The 20412-nt window shown below is 36.3% G+C and overlaps 1 protein-coding gene and 1 long non-coding RNA gene across 18 annotated transcripts in view; both read right to left on the bottom strand.

Moving 5' to 3' along the window:
• HDAC9 (histone deacetylase 9) overlaps positions 1–20412 on the bottom strand; it is a 938649-nt gene that overhangs the window by 495909 nt on the left and 422328 nt on the right. Inside the window, exon 2 of one of the 17 annotated variants that reach the window (XM_058724887.1) lies at positions 11721–11823. The exons of the other annotated variants lie outside the window; for them this stretch is intronic. Within the exon in view, the coding sequence (XP_058580870.1) occupies positions 11721–11739 (19 nt within the window). The 5' untranslated portion in view covers positions 11740–11823. The remainder of the gene's footprint in view (positions 1–11720; positions 11824–20412) is intronic. 17 annotated transcript variants of the gene reach the window in all.
• On the bottom strand, positions 7409–10196 carry LOC131509314 (uncharacterized). Its single transcript, XR_009260423.1, has 2 exons — positions 7911–10196; positions 7409–7655 (listed from the first exon to the last, which is right to left on the bottom strand). It is a non-coding gene; the product is annotated as an uncharacterized LOC131509314 (long non-coding RNA).

The following is a 20412-nucleotide window of genomic DNA, read 5'->3' on the forward strand; positions in this document are numbered from 1 at the left end:
ACATACCAACATATTGGAACTAGCGTGTATATTTCATAAATGTGGCTGAGCTGTGTGAGAATTAGCAAACTGATAGACAGGACCTGTCATTAGTGGGGATACCAGACAACATAGATAAACATCACCAAGTCTGGGAAGAAGAGGCCCAAATGGAAAGTGATATCCCACAGGAGGATGAAAGCGAATGCATGACCAGAAAAGAAATTCAGAAGGTGAATGCCAGAGAAGTGTACAGAAATTAATGGCAGAGAATTGTCAGGGGGAAAATACTGTAGCTCTCCTCTTCCCATACAATCAAGGCTATAGGGAAATGAATAGCCTACAGCAAAATAACTCCATGATAACTTGCAGAGCACAGCACAGAGCAGGGATCATTCCAGTCATTAAGAACAATGTACCGCCTGAGACCTATGGAGGCCTGGAGGTGTCATCCATCAACTGAGGCCTTAAGAAAGATGCTGGTCTACCTCTTTACCCAAAAGTTGAAACTGAGATGCTCAATTTCAGGATTTGGGCGTTTCCAAGAGTTGAAAAGTCTGTGAGCACCTAATGGTTAAAAACTCAGATATGATTCACATTTCCCTGGTTCTTAACTACCCCCCACCATGTAATTTTTAGGTCAGATTGGATTGGACTTGTTTTCCCTCTATATGCAAAGTCCAGTGGTTTTCCTCATTTAAGGGAATTCCCAGGGCCTTACAGTATTATGGCTACTTCTGGCTTTAACTTCCTGTCTCCACTAAATTACTGTTTTCTGCTCGCATTTTTCACTTTTATCCATGCCCTGGCACTGATCCTGTTGTTAACATAAATAAAAAAATTATCCTTTTGATCCCTATAAAAATAAACCCACTCATTTGTGGCCTTTCTGTGGTAATTTGATTTTATTGTTGAGTTGGGGAGAAGAGTGTAGCATAAACACTATAAAATAAAATATGTGACACATCTATTTTTTAAGTTCTTTGGTTTCATCCTCTCATTACTTTTCCATACCTTCTCTCCCCTGTTCCACCTCTTTTTATTCAGTTCCACTCCTGTAGGAACAACAACAACAACAACAACCAGATTTCTTCCATTTTCCTGGCACAGGGAGTTGGCTCTCTCCTACACTAGTCCAAAAATTCACCCCTCAATTTCTTCCACTTTTTTCAGTTAGAAGATGAGAAAGCAGGAGGGGAAAGCATGGAGACAGGCTTTATTCAGGTTACACTTAAAATGTTAGTTTTACAATTATTCCTGTTGATGACGTTTGTGTAGCAGAGTGAAAGTATGTTTTGTCCCTTATGACCCAGATAATTCAGTGAGGGTTAGGAGAATGTGGAAATATGGTAGCAATAATGATATTCTATTAAAAGAATTTCCAGGAGAAGCTGAAGAAGTGTGTACCCAGGTATACTCACAATATTTCATGCCAGCATTTATTTCATAAGTCACTTTTTTTTAACTTTGAAAGCTTCTACAGAGACTAGTAACTATATGATTAACTTCAATGATACCTTCACCAGTACATTCTCATGAATTTATGAAGGCTTATGTAGGATTTTCATTGAGCACTATTAAGTTAATTATCTCCCATTTTCTTAAAATTCAAACATATGTTTTATTAGCACAATAATATCTTGGATATCAGAATGCTAATCAAATGAATTATTCAGGCTGGTTTAAATTTCTGTGTAGGTAAAGGTCAAACACCAACTGTAATATATTAGCTATTTTAAATGAGAAACCTTTCTTAAATATACACATAATTCTCAAGTTCTTAAACAGAATATATTGATATAACCATATGTTTCTTCAGTGACTGTGGGTCATCCTGAAAGTTAAATATTTTATTACCTTTTGTACATATAACACCATCCTTTTGAAGAATATATCATTGTTCCCCAAACCTAAATGGTCCTTTCTTAGTGTGAGTTCTCTTAAACTAGGCAAAATTTTACTGCTAGTGGTTTATTTGAGAAAGGATTCTATAAAACACCAACAGCAGAGCAGGGAATGAGACAGTAAAGGAAGGCAGCCAAGAAAAAGCAAATTACAACGATGGACAACTGGTGCTTCATTCCTCTGGGGAACTTTGGTTGCCAGCGTACAACACATTCTTTAGACTTAACCAAGGGGTAAGGAAGCTGAGATATTTACACATCTACTCCTGTCAGTCATTGGTTGTAGGATACTTCCTGGTCGCATTAATTCTCTGGCACTTCTGACTTGTCATGCACCTGTAGTAGGCATTTGATATAGGCTTGAGCCACCAAAGACAGCTCTCAGGCAAAGACAGAACTGTGCTGGCAAGAGCCAGACCATAAACAAGCCCTGAGAGATATGGGTGGGGGGGCCTACACTTTCTGCTACAAGCTTGGAATACAAATTGGAGTTCCTTTGTTTACCATTTCTAGTTCTGTCTGCCTCATGGTGGTTGATCATCTCATAGATTGTTTCTTGCCTGCTGGTAGGCTTCCCTCTTAATTTCTTATGTTTTGTTTTCTAGCTCTGTGTATCTAGAATGTACATTTCAAAGGCTATTATAATTGGTTATGAAAGAGAAGTAAATCTTTTTTGCTTAAGCCCCTTACAAACTATCCCCAGAGAAACATTTTCAGACTGAATATAAAACGGGTTGTTTCAAAGACATTTCTGATACTTCCTTTGTGCTGGAATTTGTTACCAATAAAATGAGATTGCTGAAAAGCTGAGTTCTGGATGGAGAAGCTATTACCAAAGAAATGACTGTACGTAGATATGAATTCATCAGTGAAAGAGATCACAAATGTCCAGCACGAAGTTTAATCTTATGACACCCTCATTAAAATTATAGATGTGGATCAAGTCTATGACCATAATGAGGGGCTTCAGTAGACTGTTTTAGGAAATTTGTTGAGAGTATTCCAGTATTATTATCTTAAAATATCTCATGGCACAGACAGTAATAATAAGAACATCAACAGGAATACAGTAATAATTTGGGATGATATAAAAGCCATATATGACTTCTGAATAAAAGTGATGGTCTGACCAAATACATTTATTGCTCATGCTTTCAGAAATACCATAAAATGGCAGTAAAATAATTAAAATTCATAAGCCTACAATTAAAAAGCTAATGGAACAGGAGACAAAACTGAGCAAGAGAGTTCAATGAAATTTTAAAGAGAAAAAGTGAAATGAACAGTGATAAACACCGTGTTGAATGGAGACAGTGCCACGTGAAGTAACTACAGTGAGCAAGTATCCATTTGCCTCAGGCCGCAGAATCCCCGAGATTCAGTACTTGCAAGCACAGGCACTAAGGAAGGTGAGTGGCGAGGTGCAGGATCAAAAGCAGAGGGGCTGCTTTAGGTCCGATTACAAAGCATTTAAAATGTCATGTCCTCTCCCCAGTAGCCAAGAGATTTCTCTTCCCCTCTAGGTCTCTTTCACCCTCTACACATACTGCACCTGTTATGACTACAAGCGGAGAGAGTTATTCCCTGGATAAACTGAACTGATACAGGGCCCCAGTCCTAGCAGAAAACCTGAGATGCATGTAGAGCTGAAAAGTGGCAGGCTGACTGAGTGCGTGTCTGCATAGCCTACTTGCCCATCTACTTGCTGAGCTCTGACAGCCAAGTGTATTCCCTTCAAATAGAAGCCTGGAAGGGGCGCCTGGGTGGCGCAGTCGGTTAGGCGTCCGACTTCAGCCAGGTCACGATCTCGCGGTCCGTGAGTTCGAGCCCCGCGTCAGGCTCTGGGCTGATGGCTCGGAGCCTGGAGCCTGTTTCTGATTCTGTGTCTCCCTCTCTCTCTGCCCCTCCCCCGTTCATGCTCTGTCTCTCTCTGTCCCAAAAATAAATAAAAAATGTTGAAAAAAAAAAATTAAAAAAAAAAAAAAAAAAGAAGCCTGGAAGATTCCTCTCTGGAGACACTGAACAACTCATGAGAAAAAATCTAAAGACACTGCTGTGCAAGGATTGTCCCTAAACACAAGCACACAAATACACATACACCCAAAGGACTGCTAACTACTCAAACTTCCCACACAGGAAGCCATCAAGTCCACAGTCACCACACAAATAATGAGCTTCCATTGAGTAAATGCTCACTCTTAAACATGAAAGCTTCCAACATTCAGTAGATCAAACAAAGGAAAAAAATGTGAAAGGGGCAGGGAACAAAGAAAAAGCATTAAGTGCAGGCAGAAAAACAGAAATTTGATTAACTATAATTAATATTCTCTAATAAAGCTACCTAGTGTATTAAAATAAGAACAGTTTTCTTTGATAAAGGAATGCTCCTAAAAAGTGAAGAACTTTTGAAGCACTATAAAAAATGAGTCTCCAAATTGAAAGACTCTGCAGAAATACCCAGCAAAATGAATAAAAGAAGACTAACGCATATAAATGTGAAATTTTAGAACAGAGATAAAGAGAAGATTCTAAAAAGCTTCCAAAGGAGACGAAGAAGCCACATATAAAGAAAAGAGCATCAGATTGAGACTGGAATTCACAATGATTTTCAACTGGTGCTCTTGGCTTGGCCACACAAATCTATTAACAACAAGGAGACAAACATGACATTTTCAGACAGGTAAAAACTCAGTAAATATAAGCTACCATAAAATGTTCTTCAGAAAATGAAAGCAAAAGAAAAACCAATGAAGAAGCCATAAGGATCTAAGAGAAAGGGGATCACCCAAGAAAACAGCAAAGGAAAAGATGCAGGACCAGTACCACCAGAGAGCAACCAGTTCATGGTAGAATGGGTTGGAAACTCCAGGAAATGTTGCAGGTTTGGACATATTTAAAAAAAAATTAAATTTATTTACTTTGAGAGAGACGGAGAGAGAGAGAGAGAGAGAGAGAGAGCGAGAGAGAGAGAGAGAGAGCGAGAGAGAGAAAACCCATGCAAACATGAGTGAGGGGAGGGGCAGAGAGAGGGAGAGAGAGAGAATCCCAAACAGGCTTTGCACTGTTGGTGCAAAGTCCGATGCGGGCCTTAAACCCGTGAACCGTGAGATAATGACCTGAGCTGAAATCAGGAGTCAGAGGTTCAAACGACTGAGCCTGGTGACCCTGGTGTCCCTGGTCAATGTTCTTTATAAACACATGGCAGAGGGGCGCCTGGGTGGCGCAGTCGGTTAAGCGTCCGACTTCAGCCAGGTCACGATCTCGCGGTCCGTGAGTTCGAGCCCCGCGTCAGGCTCTGGGCTGATGGCTCGGAGCCTGGAGCCTGTTTCCGATTCTGTGTCTCCCTCTCTCTCTGCCCCTCCCCCATTCATGCTCTGTCTCTCTCTGTCCCAAAAATAAAATTAAAAACGTTGAAAAAAAATTTTTTTTTAAACACATGGCAGAAATATTTAAGCATAGAAAATCAGATAAATGGGGGGGGGTAAACTTATAATTAACTTCAAGAAGATGGCAGCATTGAATAAGAGGCATGGTTGATTCAGGAGTAACATTTGACTAGTCATGTAAACGCTAGTTGATTTTATTTAATATTATGATACAACCATTGGGGTGGGTGGGAAGAAATGTACATGTACATTATATATACATGTGTGTATGTGTGTGTGTATTTGTACATTTGCACGTGGCATGGGTACACCATGGGTGGATATATATAAATGGATATTAGGAAGAAATTCCTCATCTCCCCACACAAGGCAACAATACATACATTTCATATATGACTATGTTATTTCAAAGTATTAATGTAAAAGAGCAGAAAAAAGCAACAACTGCTAAAAGTAGTTGCCTCTGTGCACTGGAAAAACAAACTGGAGGAAGACACAGCAGGGCATTGCTATTTTCATTATAAAAGTTTTTACTTTTTATTTTATTTTATTTTTATTTATTTTTAATTTTTTTAACATTTTTATTTATTTTTGAGACAGGGAGAGACAGAGCATGAACAGGGGAGGGTCAGAGAGAGGGAGACACAGAATCCGAAACAGGCTCCAGGCTCTGAGCCGTCAGCACAGAGCCCGACACGGGGCTCGAACTCACGGACCATGAGATCATGACCTGAGCCGAAGTCGGCCGCTTAACCGACTAAGCCACCCAGGCGCCCCAAAGTTTCTACTTTTTAAACTGAATGCATGCTTTATTTTTATTTCTAAAAAACTATACAGAATTAATATATATAACATTTTAATAATTTTAGTTGTTAAGTCACAGAGAACCCAAAATTCAAGTCAGTGTTTAAGGCCTAGAGAGTCCTCATTATAGTTAACATCAAAGCTGAGAGAGAGGAGGGATAAAATAGATGTTTATGATATTCCATAAAAATTGTATTTAATAAGGGTACAAATTAATTTTCAAAACTGGTATATTTTAGTAAATAAGTAGGCCACCTTTTCCCCCTTCCTTCTATTCTGAAGTAATCAAATATTTTGTTCCAGTTAGAAATATGTTTAAGAGAGCTCTTCATCTATTGTAGACAACAGTTTTCCTGGATATAGTAGCTGAAATGTGATAGTTCAATTTGAGAGTATTTTAATTCATTAAATATAAAACATAATAGCAAACAAATGCTATGGACAAATGGTCCAAAATGGACAAATGGTCCAAATGTCCAAAATGGACAAAAAGTACCTTTTACAATATTCTCTTTCAGAATCATCATTTTGACGCAACATAAAGAGTCCATTTTTTATCACGCATCAACCTTTTAAACATCTCCTTTACTTGTGTATTAAAATTGAGTTCACTATAACTCAGCACAGTTGTGGTTCTGAGAAGTTAAAGGCATGGAGTTTTGCTTACATAGGCACATATGGACAGAATTACATTTTTATAGTTGATGAATCAAAAAGAATAGTATGAAAATAATGGAGAATTTTTTCCCTCCCTATTTCCTTATTTATAAGAAATTCATCAAATTATCTATTGAAGACTGTCAAAAACTAACATATACATGATGAATTAACTTCAGAGCTGTTTGACTTTTTTTCTTCAATCACGGAAAAAGGTGATTTTCTTTTAAGTTTTTTAAATTCTTTTAAGAGTCTATTTCTTATTTGGTTAATTACATGCACATCAGAGAAAAGAATTTGGAGATATTAAGTTATCATTTAACAATTTCTCCAGTTTATGTTGTGATTTAAACTCTTACTTTCTCAACTGAAATAGCAATATGAGTGCAACAAAAGTCCTTAATAGAGCACATTTATATGTTATTTATAGTTTGCTAGTCTATATACCTCAATAAACTGAAGACCAGTAAAGAACCCTATTATTCCTGGGTTTACTGAACACTAATAAAAATTTAAAATAATAATAATGATCAGAAAAAGTAAGAATAGTGGTGTAACTATATTATGAACTGGGGGAAGAAGAGGAAAATTATTCTCATTACCAGGCAATAAGTCAATAGACTGTGTTTAATAAATGAATATATCAAATAACTTCTTTCTTTATTTTTTAGAAGGTGATAGTTTTTTAATTTTTTTGTTTTGTTTGTTTGTTTGTTTGTTTGTTTTAGAGAGAGAGTGCCAGGAGGGGAGAGGAGCAGAGGGAGAGAGAGAAAATCCTAAGCAGTCTTCAAGGCTCAGCACGAAGCCTGACATGGGGCTTGATCTCACAACCATGAGATCACAAACTGAGCTGAAATCAAGAGTCAGATGTTCAACTGACTGAGCCACCCAGGCGCCCCTCAAATATCTATTTAAAGATAAAGACCTTTAGGGGCGCCTGGGTGGCGCAGTCGGTTAAGCGTCCGACTTCAGCCAGGTCACGATCTCGCGGTCCATGAGTTCGAGCCCCGCGTCGGGCTCTGGGCTGATGGCTCGGAGCCTGGAGCCTGTTTCCGATTCTGTGTCTCCCTCTCTCTCTGCCCCTCCCCCGTTCATGCTCTGTCTCTCTCTGTCCCAAAAATAAATAAAAAACGTTGAAAAAAAAATTTAAAAAAATAAATAAATAAATAAAGATAAAGACCTTTAAGTAACCATCCAACTCTTGATTTCAGCTCAGGTCATGATCTCACAGTTGGTGAGATCCAGTCCCAACTGGTTCTGTGCCGACAAGAAGAAGCCTCCTTGGGATTCTCTCTCTCCCTCTCAATCTGCCCTTCCCCTGCTCTTGTGCTCCCCCCCACCCCAAGATAAATACATAAACAGTAAAAAAATGAAGATACAGATGTTGTTTCTATAAGCATAAAAGGCAGAAACTATTAAAATTGGTTAATATGGGCAGGACTGGGAATAAGGTGAAATGGGATAAAGAAAGGTTTCTTTTTCATTGTAAGCCTTTCCATACTGATTGATGTAATTTTTTAAAACTATATATCTGTATTTAAACTTCCAACACTTTACAAGAACATGCATTTTTATGCACATGCATTTTATCTTATACACACACATATATATTTTATATACATATATACACATATACAATTAAATACCTGATTTTTTTTTAAACATGAAATACATCTTCACAAGTTTGTAACACTAGGGGAAACCCCTCAGAAAGCTGAGTGGACCCAGATGGTGAGTTTACAATGCATGACCAATACCCTATTTCTGAACTTTTAATAAAATAAAAAGTTAATGAATGTAAAATAAGAAACCTCATACCCTTTTAGAGACTTCTCGGTAAGAGTTTCTTTTTTTGTTTTGTTTCTAGAATATTTTGCATTAGTTGAAAAAATTCCCTGCCATCTCACTAAACGTATAAATCATTTGTTGGAGCCACACAGCAGAAGTGGCTTTCAGCAAGGGTGTCATTTTTTGTTCAGCACTAGTATGTAAAACATTGTTTATGTTCTGAAGCAGTCATGTGGCTACCTTCACATGAGTGAGGCTCCCTCAATTTTGGGAGCAAGTTTCCACAGGATGTTACCAATATTATTTTCAGAAAGAATATATATCATTTTTTAATTGTGCCATCCTTAAAGCACTAAATGTCTATTTTATAAAAAGTAATTTGAATATAAATCAGATCAAATTTGAGAAGCTTCCAATGATGCCTTTAACTTGACAGAAAAGGAACTGATAATTGTGTGCATTTTATGTAATTTATGCTTGTGCTCATTATGTAGTTTATTTCAAACATAGGCTTATTTTTTGGTTTTTTTTTTTCTTTTGTTTTTATCGTTAAGAAGAAGTGCATTCATATATTATTGAGAAAAGAGACTTGGGCTAGTTGAATTCACCAGTTTTTAAAATCCTTACCTTGCTTCCATTAGTTTGGTATGGTACATGATTTGCCATGACATCCATCCTTTTAATATGAGTTACAAAGTCCAGTATTTGAATGTGACAATATTTACTTATAGATTTATACTACCTACAACATTTGATCTAATTTATGTGCAAATTACTTTCTGAATCTGTTTTGGCATCTACGTTGGAAATCTATAGGGACATTAACATGTTATTGAGTCAAATAAGGAAAAAGGCTTTACACCCAAACATTTGGGATCCAAGAGACTCACAGAAGGACAAAGACATCAAGCAAGAAAATAGAAATGTAATATAAGTACCCCAGGAAAACTCTGATGACTGAAATAGCCACTTCACCTCAGGTTTTTACTTATGTGTTTCCTTTGGCAATATATATCATTCCAAATATACGTGCTCTAGACTGGGCAGGAAATTGTTCAAGGTGAAGGGAAGAGCAGTGAAGAAGGAGAACAACTGCCTTCTCATGCTTCATATTCTGACAGATGATAAACTATATTCCATACCAAATCCCCATTCTCATTGGTTCCTATCTTCTTGTGTATCTACCAGTGCCATAAAATGTATTGTTATTAATATTATTACTGCAAACTGTTTATAATTTGGAAACATTATACCACTTTTAAAAGTGACTTCCTAGAACAAAACCAAAAAGAATGCTCCAAGAATATAATCAGGAGTTTGTTAAGTCAATTTTAATGCTTATGAGAGACTATGGGACAATAAGTTAAGGGGCAAAGAAGAATAAACATTAGTCTTATTGATTATATCTCAGAATTATGAGTAAGGGACCAGAAAATCCATTCAGTCTGAAGATCCAAAAAAGAATTTATTCTACTTCCTTTGCTTATAAATACATTGGTTTACATTAATAATCTTCTTATTTGCACTTATGTATAAGATGCTACATTAATATGTTACACTATACTTCTTACACCAGTAATTTATCATTTCTATTTATCAGCTCTAAAACTAATAAGCATTTATACTGAAAAATAAATTAATTAATTTTGACTGAAAATTATTTTAGAAAACAACTCATGGAAACTATATTCTGTATAGTAGACAGTTTACATAAAATATTAGAATGTATTATAATAGCCTTTAAAATTAAAATTATTTATCATCTACATAGAGACATATAAGGTAAACATTCCAAAAAGTTCAGAATTCAAAAACTAAAATCATATTAACATTTTTCATCATTTAAATTCCACATGAATATTTTAAACAGGAAACTCATAGATTTCTATTTTAATAAAAGATTTTTATTTTAATTTGATTGAACATTTTCCTTAAAACTTATTTACCAAAAATAACTACTGTTTGGTGTAAAATATATCAGACTTTTTATCCTAATTAAAACTCTCAGAATGACTTTTGTATTTTGAACCCTAATTTAGAGAAAACCAACAGAGATATTTTTTTTTCAATATTATCACAAACCTGACAACTTCCTCATTGAGCCACAAGATTTCTTTCAGTAACTTTTAAATCTAATTTTGTGATATTACCCAGAGATCCCCAACAATTTTCTCAATGCTCCAAAATTCTTTTTCAACAAACATGAATTTACTTCATTAGACATAAGCCCATAAAGGTGAAGGGGGAGGCAAAATGGAAAGAAAGATGGCAAAATGTAGATCAATTCAGCTTTAAAATTCTGCAAAAGCCCTGCAAGTTTCACTCTTTAACAATTTTTTTTCCAAAAATTAGTAAAGGTTATAGTTTCAAAGAGTAAAAGAAAATATCGGAACCACTACCGCTCTCTGATCCTTTCTCCTAATGTTCCTCTCTTTTTCGTAACTATAGTCCTAGAAACGGCCAGACAGAACCACAGGGAAATGATCTTTCACTATCACATCCATGTGAATCTGTACATTTAACCTCAATAATTCTTTAACCCACAATTCTTCTAAAAGTTCATCTTTTTCTCTACTAAATTGGTGACTTTTATTGTTATAATCTCTAGAATGTAGAACATTGCTCTACATTCTGGCTTACCTTTCTTTCAAAGAAATTTTCACCCAATTTCTTATTGACTAGACAGAACATTTTTTAAAGCTCCACCTAAGACCCCATTGCCTTTGAATTAGTTACTATCCTACATGCTCCTGACCTACCCCATGTATCCTTTCCTCTCAGGCTGTACTTCAGGATACTGTTAAGATAGAGTTGAGCGTTTTCTTTTTAAGTTATGTAGGCTATCCTAAGTCACAGATCCTTTGTACTACAAATAGAACTGATGTAGTTAATTGAAGGCTTCCTGCTGCTGTACGTAGTCAGCTACTGAGGTAGCTTGGAATTTCAGTGAGTTCTTATAACATGGAGCCCAGGGGCAACTTTAATTCCTCTGATACCCTTATGAGATTAACTTTGATAATATGTTTGGTGACACATTGACAAGAATTGGCTTTTCCTACCTTTTACAACTATTGTATTACAACTAACAGAGTCTGAGTCTTCAGCTGTAGATACAGAGTAGTAATAAAGATGTGTCAGTTGAAATACCTGTTTCACATTTTCCACTGCTCACAAAATACCACCTTTTAAAACATTTTAGTACCTTTATACGTGATGGCCATTGAGTTCTAGTAGTTTATTTTGCCGTGTTCACAGCATGCTTCTTTTGGTGTGGGAGTGGTCAGTGGGAGGGTATAGGCATCACTCTAGGGGAAAGATGATTCAGGTACAAGAATTCTCAAACAGTAACTTAAAAACAATGCTATTTAATTCCAACAAAATATCATAATCAAAAGTTCATATAATGATGAATTAAACACTTTGTGTACCTTTCCTACGAAAGTGGCAGCTTTCCTGAGGAAACGTTCTTTGTGCACTCCTCAAACAGTAACTAAAACCATGAGCCTCAACTGGTCTAGAACAACTGCTGGGTGACACACAAAGACACCTACAGGACATCACGTCTCAGGTAGCAAGGCACCCTGGACTGCTCGAGAGGCAGCACTGGCAGTTAGTACTTAAAGCCGGGTGAACCAGAAATCATATGCGGCAAGGGAAAGACACCTGTGGGAAAACAGTCCAAGAGATGGAGACAAGGCCAAAGAACCCAAACGCCAGACAATGGGCATCCTACTCTGCTCGCCAAGGCCAGACTTAGCTTAAAGAAATGGCAGTCCTATATTCAAAGAGCAATCCCATACACTACGTAATACCCAGATGGATTATTTTTGTAAAGACTGCAAATGAATGATAGGATTACAGGTGTCGGGAGAGAAGTAGACTTATTTTCTAAACACTTAAACTCAGCAATCTTAAATATTTCTCTTCTGTGATTACCAAAGTGATTAAGAAATTTCGAGAAGGAAAAGAATCGAAGCATCAAAGCCTTTTGTACTTTGTCACTTTAAAATGTCTATCCAGATGACATTTTTCAATCAGTTATTTGTTTTAAATCACCAATATTACTTGTTATATACTGTTATATCTGGTCCCTGTCTAAGTCATTACATGTGTCAACACATTTGCTCTGAAATTAAATTTATCAAATAATTAGTTATTTTTGTCCTGTGAGAACAGTTGAGGAAGCACACTATGACATGCAAACATATGAGGCTTTACTGATTCAGGCTGATTATTTAGTTTTTTCTAGCTTATAATGAGTGCCATTCTAAAAACTTAAATGTATCACTATTATTAAATCTTAAAATGATTTTGGAGTCTCCTAAGATCTCTTAGTGTATTAAAAGTATTACATTACATTTAGAAAAACAACTTTCCTTCTCTCTATATACACTTTTCTATATTTCATATCATATATATGTGAAATGCCAAGTTTTATTACAAACTCCTACCCAAAATCTTTTAGACAAACTCTCCATGTACATTTTGAACCAGGTGTTGAGATAATAACATTTCATTTAGCAATGTTATAATTCATATCTATTCATTCCAATTCACTCCCTAAATCTCTCTCTCTCTCTCAATCTCTGAAGAGACACGGAGAGACAGAGAGAAAGTATACAGACAGGCCTTTCTTAATCTTCCTACTCCTCCAAGCTTGAGCTTTATTTTCATATGCATTAATACTTTTCATAAAAGAATGTCATGCCATTAGCTTTAGATTTAAATATCTTGAAGTCACAACGTATAATACGCTGCTATCCTGAATCCGACCTTCGTACAAGTTGTGTCCTTGCCTTAACTTAGACTAAATACTAAGAATAACAGAAAGTGAGCTCCTCTCAACCATAGGTCTGATAGCAGGCTCCATCACAAAGTAGATAAGTGGCTGAGGTAATTTCATTTCCCTTAATTAAGAAAAGGCAATAGTCTACATCTGAAATTTACAACTGACTAGTAATTCTGAGTTTAAAATCCCTTCAAAACTTAGGGTTTTCTTCAAGTAGAAGAAATAGTTAACTTTCAGTTCTCAAAGCAATACAGCAGTTAATTACATATGGATCATCCTTCTCATATTCACTATATATGTAAATATATGTATACATGTAGATGTATGTGTGTTGTGTGTGTACGCCAAGGCCCAATTTCCACATATCTCTCATATTTGATTACTCTGAAAATAGCCAGCCCAGCCAGATGCTGGTTTCCATTGGACTCTTTTTGCCTCTATGCTTTCACTGCTTAAGGTTTTTCACTCTCTTCCTTCCTTCCCTCATTCAATAAAAATTGGTCAATGTTACCCACCAGGATCCCCTGTACATCTGTCAGTCCAGATGGGTAGCATGACAAGCAATGGGAATAATACACACATACACGCGCGCGCGCGCGCGCACACACACACACACACACACACACACACACTTCAAGTTCTCTGAGAGCAAGTGTACAAGACTTTGTTTTGTGCCCTCATCTATCTTAGGCACCTAGACAATGCCTGGTACACAAATGGCACTCAAAAAATACTTGTCAAACGAATGAAGAGTGGCATCATATCTACCCAGTCATGAATGCTAGAAACAGAAGAGTCATTCTAGATCCCTCCCCCGCCCCTTATTTTTGCATTAATTTCTGATTTCTCCATTTCCAGTCCTTATAGTTCCCTCTCATTATCCTCTCACTATTTCTGCCCAGGTGCTTACAGTTAAGAGTTAATGGACTGTATAATAGTTACACAACCCATTTTAAGTAGTATCCCATCCTTGACACCACAACCAAAGTTACATTTCTAAGAAGTATTTCTGATCATTAGCTCTACTGCTTGAAATCCTTCAGAGGTTCATAACCATCATCTTCTCATGGAACTAAAGGGCCTTAATCATCTGTCTCCTGCCTATTCTACATCTTCATCTCCTACCACAGCAACATTATAGATCAGGCCCTCCAACTATCCTCCAACACACAGAACTTCCCTTCAGTGATCTCCTTTGCAAGGCCTCTCAGGCCTTCCCAATCTCGCATTCCCTGGCCTTGGCACCTATTGTGCTCTGTTTACTGTGCCATTTTCCTAAACTCTAGACAGTGTGCTCTGAAGCAAGACATGGAAACATCCACTTTGGAATAAATTCAGTGGGCATCCATTGATGCTTCTTGATTTAAGCTGTCCAGCCTCTATAAGCTCAGTTTCCTCACTCTTTTTCCCACCACCTACAAAGAGGGTTCTAAAGAGGAACAAATGAAATATCATTCATTGAAAGTTCATAGCACTTGATACTCACGGGATATTATTACTTTGTAAGACACAATCTTGACCCCACTTCAATTGCTGCCCCTAGAAAGTCTAAAAAGATGGAGTAAGAAATAAGACAGACCCATTTTGTATGTTTGTTTGTTTGTAACCTGCCTGTTTCTCATTTCACTATTAGCAAATGAGCTCTATGATGTATCTGAATGAAAGCCAAATACTGTGTCCTAACCAGTTGCAGGTCTGGGAAGAATGTGACTAGGAATAAATGATCAATCCTCAGCATCAAGAGAAGAAATGAAAATGTGGCCAGATTGCTGGGAGTATGCTCTGAGTATACTGTTAGAAGATTCTGGCTCCTCAGAGTCTGCCAGCCTGGACCCTCAGCCCCAGAGTCCTCCACATTCATATAACTCTAATAAAATTTCTATCCCTATATCTAAAGATGTATTTACTAATCAGACACTTGATGATTTAAAATCTTTCGGTGTGTGGCTCTTACTTCTGAATGGCCCTAAGAGTTTTTTGTGCTTGGAAGAGACGACTTAGCCATTCACAGAGAGGCAATCTCTCTATAAATGAACAGATTTCCACACGTGGGCTGTAATATATGCATAACACATTTCTCTCAGTGTTAATTTTGGTCTAACATCCTCCTGATGGTCTTGATTACCTTGGAGACTTACATCCTGTGTTCATATATACGTAGTTGTTAGTCACTTTTACTAAGCTGTCTCACCACCATTTCTCAAGAATGATAATTCTTGAGACACAATATTTCAATAACTCATTTTTCCTTTCAACAAATGTTTATTCAACTTCCTCTTTCAAGGCACTTTGCTAAGACTTAGTTAAATTTAAGTTCCATGTAAAATAGACAAATTCTGTGAAGGTCCAGCTAACTTTGTAGAAAAAATAACTGGAACCATTTGAGAAAACCTATCAAAAAGTTTTATTAATTAAAGGTCTATCTTTTAATTTATAAGTAAAAAAGTTAAGTATCTTAAAGATTCGCTTTAACTGATTTTATTATCCTTTTTCTAAAAATTGTAAATCCTAGACCGTTGTTTATGATCAGTCATATTATTTATATGGCACCGATGCCAATACTATGTGAATCAACGGTATCCAGAGAAAGCAATACCACATGATTAAACATGGTGAGACAGTGTGGCAATAAATGTCTTTCAGAATAGCATATTACCAGGAAAACCAATAGCAATAATTTTTAAAATTGGAGTTATTAGAGGCTTTGTCCACTTTGCTTATTTTATTCGTGGTGTGCTAATCAAATACATGTATAGCTGGGCACTGATTCCATGTAAACAATCTATGTTGTGACAAATCTCAAGGCATCTGGTTAAGTCAGATATCTCCCTTTGGGAATTAAAATGAAACTAGAAGTGTTTGCTCTTAAAATCTGTACCCTAGTAGATAGCATCCAACACAGAATCAAACATCCCATCTAATTTTTCCAATGCCATGTTTCCAAAAGGAAATTACATTAAATTCCTCCATTCAAAATGCAAAAAGCAAGACATCCAAGAATGAGATTTCCAGCAGAATGTAATTTTGAAGACATGATTTTTTTTTCCATTACTGGAGATATCAAACATTTTAAAAGCCTGTTCTTTCATAATTGGATTCCAGATCATTATTTTTTTGGCCAAAAAGAAAGGTTTTCTGCATTCTTAAAATAATTAGGCAGGATTTCAAATCAAATTATCCAATTTCAAAGCTCTATTTTTCTCTCTAAAATGCCTGTTAGGGAAGGACTGCTGATGACTAAGCTCTGTGTCATTCTCATGGCTTTATTAGGAGAATGTTCTAAGTCCTTCACTTTCTATGTAATCAGAACTATAATTTCTTCAGGTTATTTTAAGACCCAGCTATGGCTAAAGCAGGAAACTCAATTTTATTCTGAGCTCTAGACATGTCGACACAGCAGAGCAGGGCTCCAGCTCTCTGGGCTATCTTCTTTCATAAACCTTCTTGCTTGGTATCAGACCAAGCCTCTAGGCTAGTTGTACTCCACTCTCTGGGTATCAAGTAACTCTTTCCAAGACACTGAGGGTAGTAGGACTGTTATTTTGGAAAATTTGTGTTGACATATCATCACTCTACAAATGAAGAGCTTACTTGTCCAGAAAGTACTACGGACTCTTCCTAACATCAATTTGAAAACCATATTCAACAGAAGGACAGTTGAGAAAACCAGGTGCCAGAAACATTTGATAAAAAGCAGAACAGAAAGCTCTAACTACACATGTCTACTTAGTTCATCATATTCCCTCAGAATTTTATAACTTAATTAACCAACTCTATTTAAGCAGACTGGTTGCCTCTAATTATGCTAAAAAAATTTCTGTGTTGCAAAGTGATATTAATAGTGAGTGACATTTCTGCAAGTAACAGGTAACCCACTTCTATAATTATGAGTGCTATCTAAGGTAAAGAAGGAAGAATAGGACAGTATAATAAACTGTAAATAAAAATTATCTGCAAGAGACAGTCTTCAGAATGAAAATAAAAAATGCATCGTTACTTTAGTATTTTGATCTACACAAAAAAGCTCTCAGAGAAATGTATACTCAATCTTATTACTGAAACAAATGTATGAATCCTTTCAATTTTAAGTTAACACACTGACATCAAAATGCTTCTTTGTTTTAAATTTATACTGTAGCCCTAACTATTTCTATTTGTTATTTTTCATTCTGGCTTTTTTGTCTTTAGATTAAAATATTCTTATTTACTACTTTTCTATTGCTCCTACAACAACAACATGACAACATCATCATAGATCTATTGAGTTTACCAACCTCATGTATACAGTTACATATTGGGGATGTTTTCCCACTCAATATATAATCCATTCTTCCATGTTAATATATTTAGACATTACTTATTAATCGTACTGACTATATAGCATTTCAGAGTATGGATTATGGCAATTGATTTTTATATTGTCCAATACCTAAACTACCTTCAACTTTTTATCACTATAAATAATGCTGCAAATAAATAAATAAATATCCTAGTACACAAATGCTTGTACATTTGCTTAAGCATTTTGGTATTGCATTTACAAGGAATTATTGGACTGCAGAATATGTACAGTTTAAATTTTGATAGTACTACAATTTGTGATTTTCCAAAATTTCACCAGCATGCTTTTCCACTAGTACATGATGGTGCCCCTTCCTTCCAGCCTTAATTAACACTGTGTACTAGAAGTCTTTTTATTTTCCCTAATATAATGGATGAAAAAATAGCACCTCATTGATGTTTTAATCATGACTGATAATGATCATCTACTCATTCATTTATTGGCTATTTTTGGTTCTTTCTCTTTGAATGTGTTCTTCATACCTTTGACCATCTTTCTATTGAGTTACTGGTATTGTATTTGCACTTTACAGATATTAACCTTTTGAATGTTTGATACATGGTAACTCTTTTCCATCTGTTTGTCATTTAGTGAAAAATAGTGGCATCATTTGTCATGTAACTTGTTTCTGACTTAGAATGCCAAGTCAAACATTACTCTTGTTTAAACTCTCTCTAGATAGGATTACACTGACAGAGATCTTTCCTAGAATGAGTTGTGATGACCTCACTCATAAGCTCATTAATATAAATAGAAATAGTTCTCCCAAGGCATAATATCTAAACTATAGTTTCTGCTAGCATCTTTTTCATTTTGATCTGTGAAGGAGGGCCTTATAAAACCAAGCTTTAGGTTTATTCTACAAAAAGAATTTCTCAGTTACTTAAGAGAAATGTGTATAAAATTAATAAACAAAGCACTGGGCTTTTGGATGTAAAGATTCATTCTCCATCATAAAATAGCTTTACTGGGCAGGAGATACATCCCATAAACTCATATATCTATTTTAATTCATATGGGAATAAGCATTTCAGATGGCTGAAGCTTCTCTCTTAAAGTATATTTTAAATGTCATCTTACTGTTTTAAGGGACTCTTTTCAAAATTGATTAGATATAGCCCTGCTTTTAAAGATGCCCTCAATATGGAGAACACAGGTCCGTCACTGGGCCTATCAGCCACTGCTTTGTGATTTGGTGGTTCCCTTAGGGCTTGTTATGCACAATGGTTGGCCCTTATGAAATTAGGCTGCTCTTCTGGTTTTAGTTCTAGCTCTACTTTTCTAATACATGTTTGTGAGTGGGTTCTTCTTGCTTGCTGTTGTGCACTGTGGCTGTGGGTAGGCTTAGCTGTGGTACCCTCCCTGTACCTTTAATGTGTGCCTTCTGATCTCAGGTTTGAGAGCCCAAATAGCCAAATTTGGTATCATGCTTAAAAATGATCACTTACATTTCTGGGGTTACATGTTTCTTTGAGAATTAGACAAAGAATGGCCAGTATCCTAAGAAAAATGCACACGTACACAAATACATTAGTGTGTGGACAATTTCATAGGATTCAGGAGTACCTAAAGCCCAGTGATGGATCCCTGAGCCTCTCCTGGTACTTTTTGGTTCATTTAAGCTCCTGATTTTGGTTCCTACTGAAAAGGTTTCTGAATAAGTGAATCATTAATAGAAGTCAGTATAGTTAGAAAAGAGTAATCCCAAGAAAGTCAACCACAGTGGGAGACAGTAAACCAGTAGATGAGTGATTATGTGAATACAAATAATGCCCTTTAACATTTTTTAAATATTTATTTATTTTTTTTTGAGATACAGAGACAGAGCACGAGCAGGGGAGGAGCACAGAGAGAGGGAGACAAAGAATCTGAAACAGGCTCCAGGCTCTGAGCTGTGAGCCCAGAACCCGATGCGGGGCTCAAACTCACAAACCGTGGGATCATGACCTGAGCCGAACCTGGATGCTCAAACGACTGAGCCACCCAGGCATCCCAAATAATGCCCTTTTAAATGACCAATTAAAACATATAAAGCATGTGATTATTTATCAATGGTGAAATTTTCTCATGTTATTTCAAAAGGGAAAACAATGAAAAATATGTGCGCATACTATATAACACTCTAAATGTGAGCATGTGAGTATGAAGACTGAGAAAAGAAAATGAAGAGGATCATTCGTATTTTTAAAACAAAAACTTGTACTTTAGCCAGATGAGCTGTCATCCCAAAGACTACTTCAGAAGTAGTCAGGAGTTCCTTAGCATGTGAAAGAAGATTCTTGTCCTCAATGCCCTGTTTCTTGTCAAATTTGCATTAGAAGCCCACTTTCCACTTTGCTGTCATAATCCAGGCAGAAAACAGATGGGAGAAATGGAAGACAAGGGGAATAAAGGCCTCTTCTTTAATGAAGAAAACTTTGGCTTTACTTGTACTCCCCTACCTGCAAGGTTTTGTCCCTAAAGGTGGACAAATGATCAACTCAGCAGTGAGAAAAACCTGGATGAAAACAAGAGAACACCAAAAGCAGTACATAATGTATAATATGTAGTAGCTAATTCTTTAGAACAAATGTACAAAAGAACTATGAAAGTAGCTGTGCTAGACTCTGAGAGTGGCAGAGAGGAGAAATAGAAAGGAGGAAAGGACTCTAAGCAATCTCTGAATCTAAGGAACTTACTTTTAGTTCTTTCATTCCCAAAGTTCTGGGTTCTTGCATAATATCACACAAGCAATCATGCTTCTTATCAACTTACAAGTGGAGA

This window comes from Neofelis nebulosa, chromosome 4, assembly GCF_028018385.1.
Source record: "Neofelis nebulosa isolate mNeoNeb1 chromosome 4, mNeoNeb1.pri, whole genome shotgun sequence".
NCBI lineage: Eukaryota > Metazoa > Chordata > Mammalia > Carnivora > Felidae > Neofelis > Neofelis nebulosa.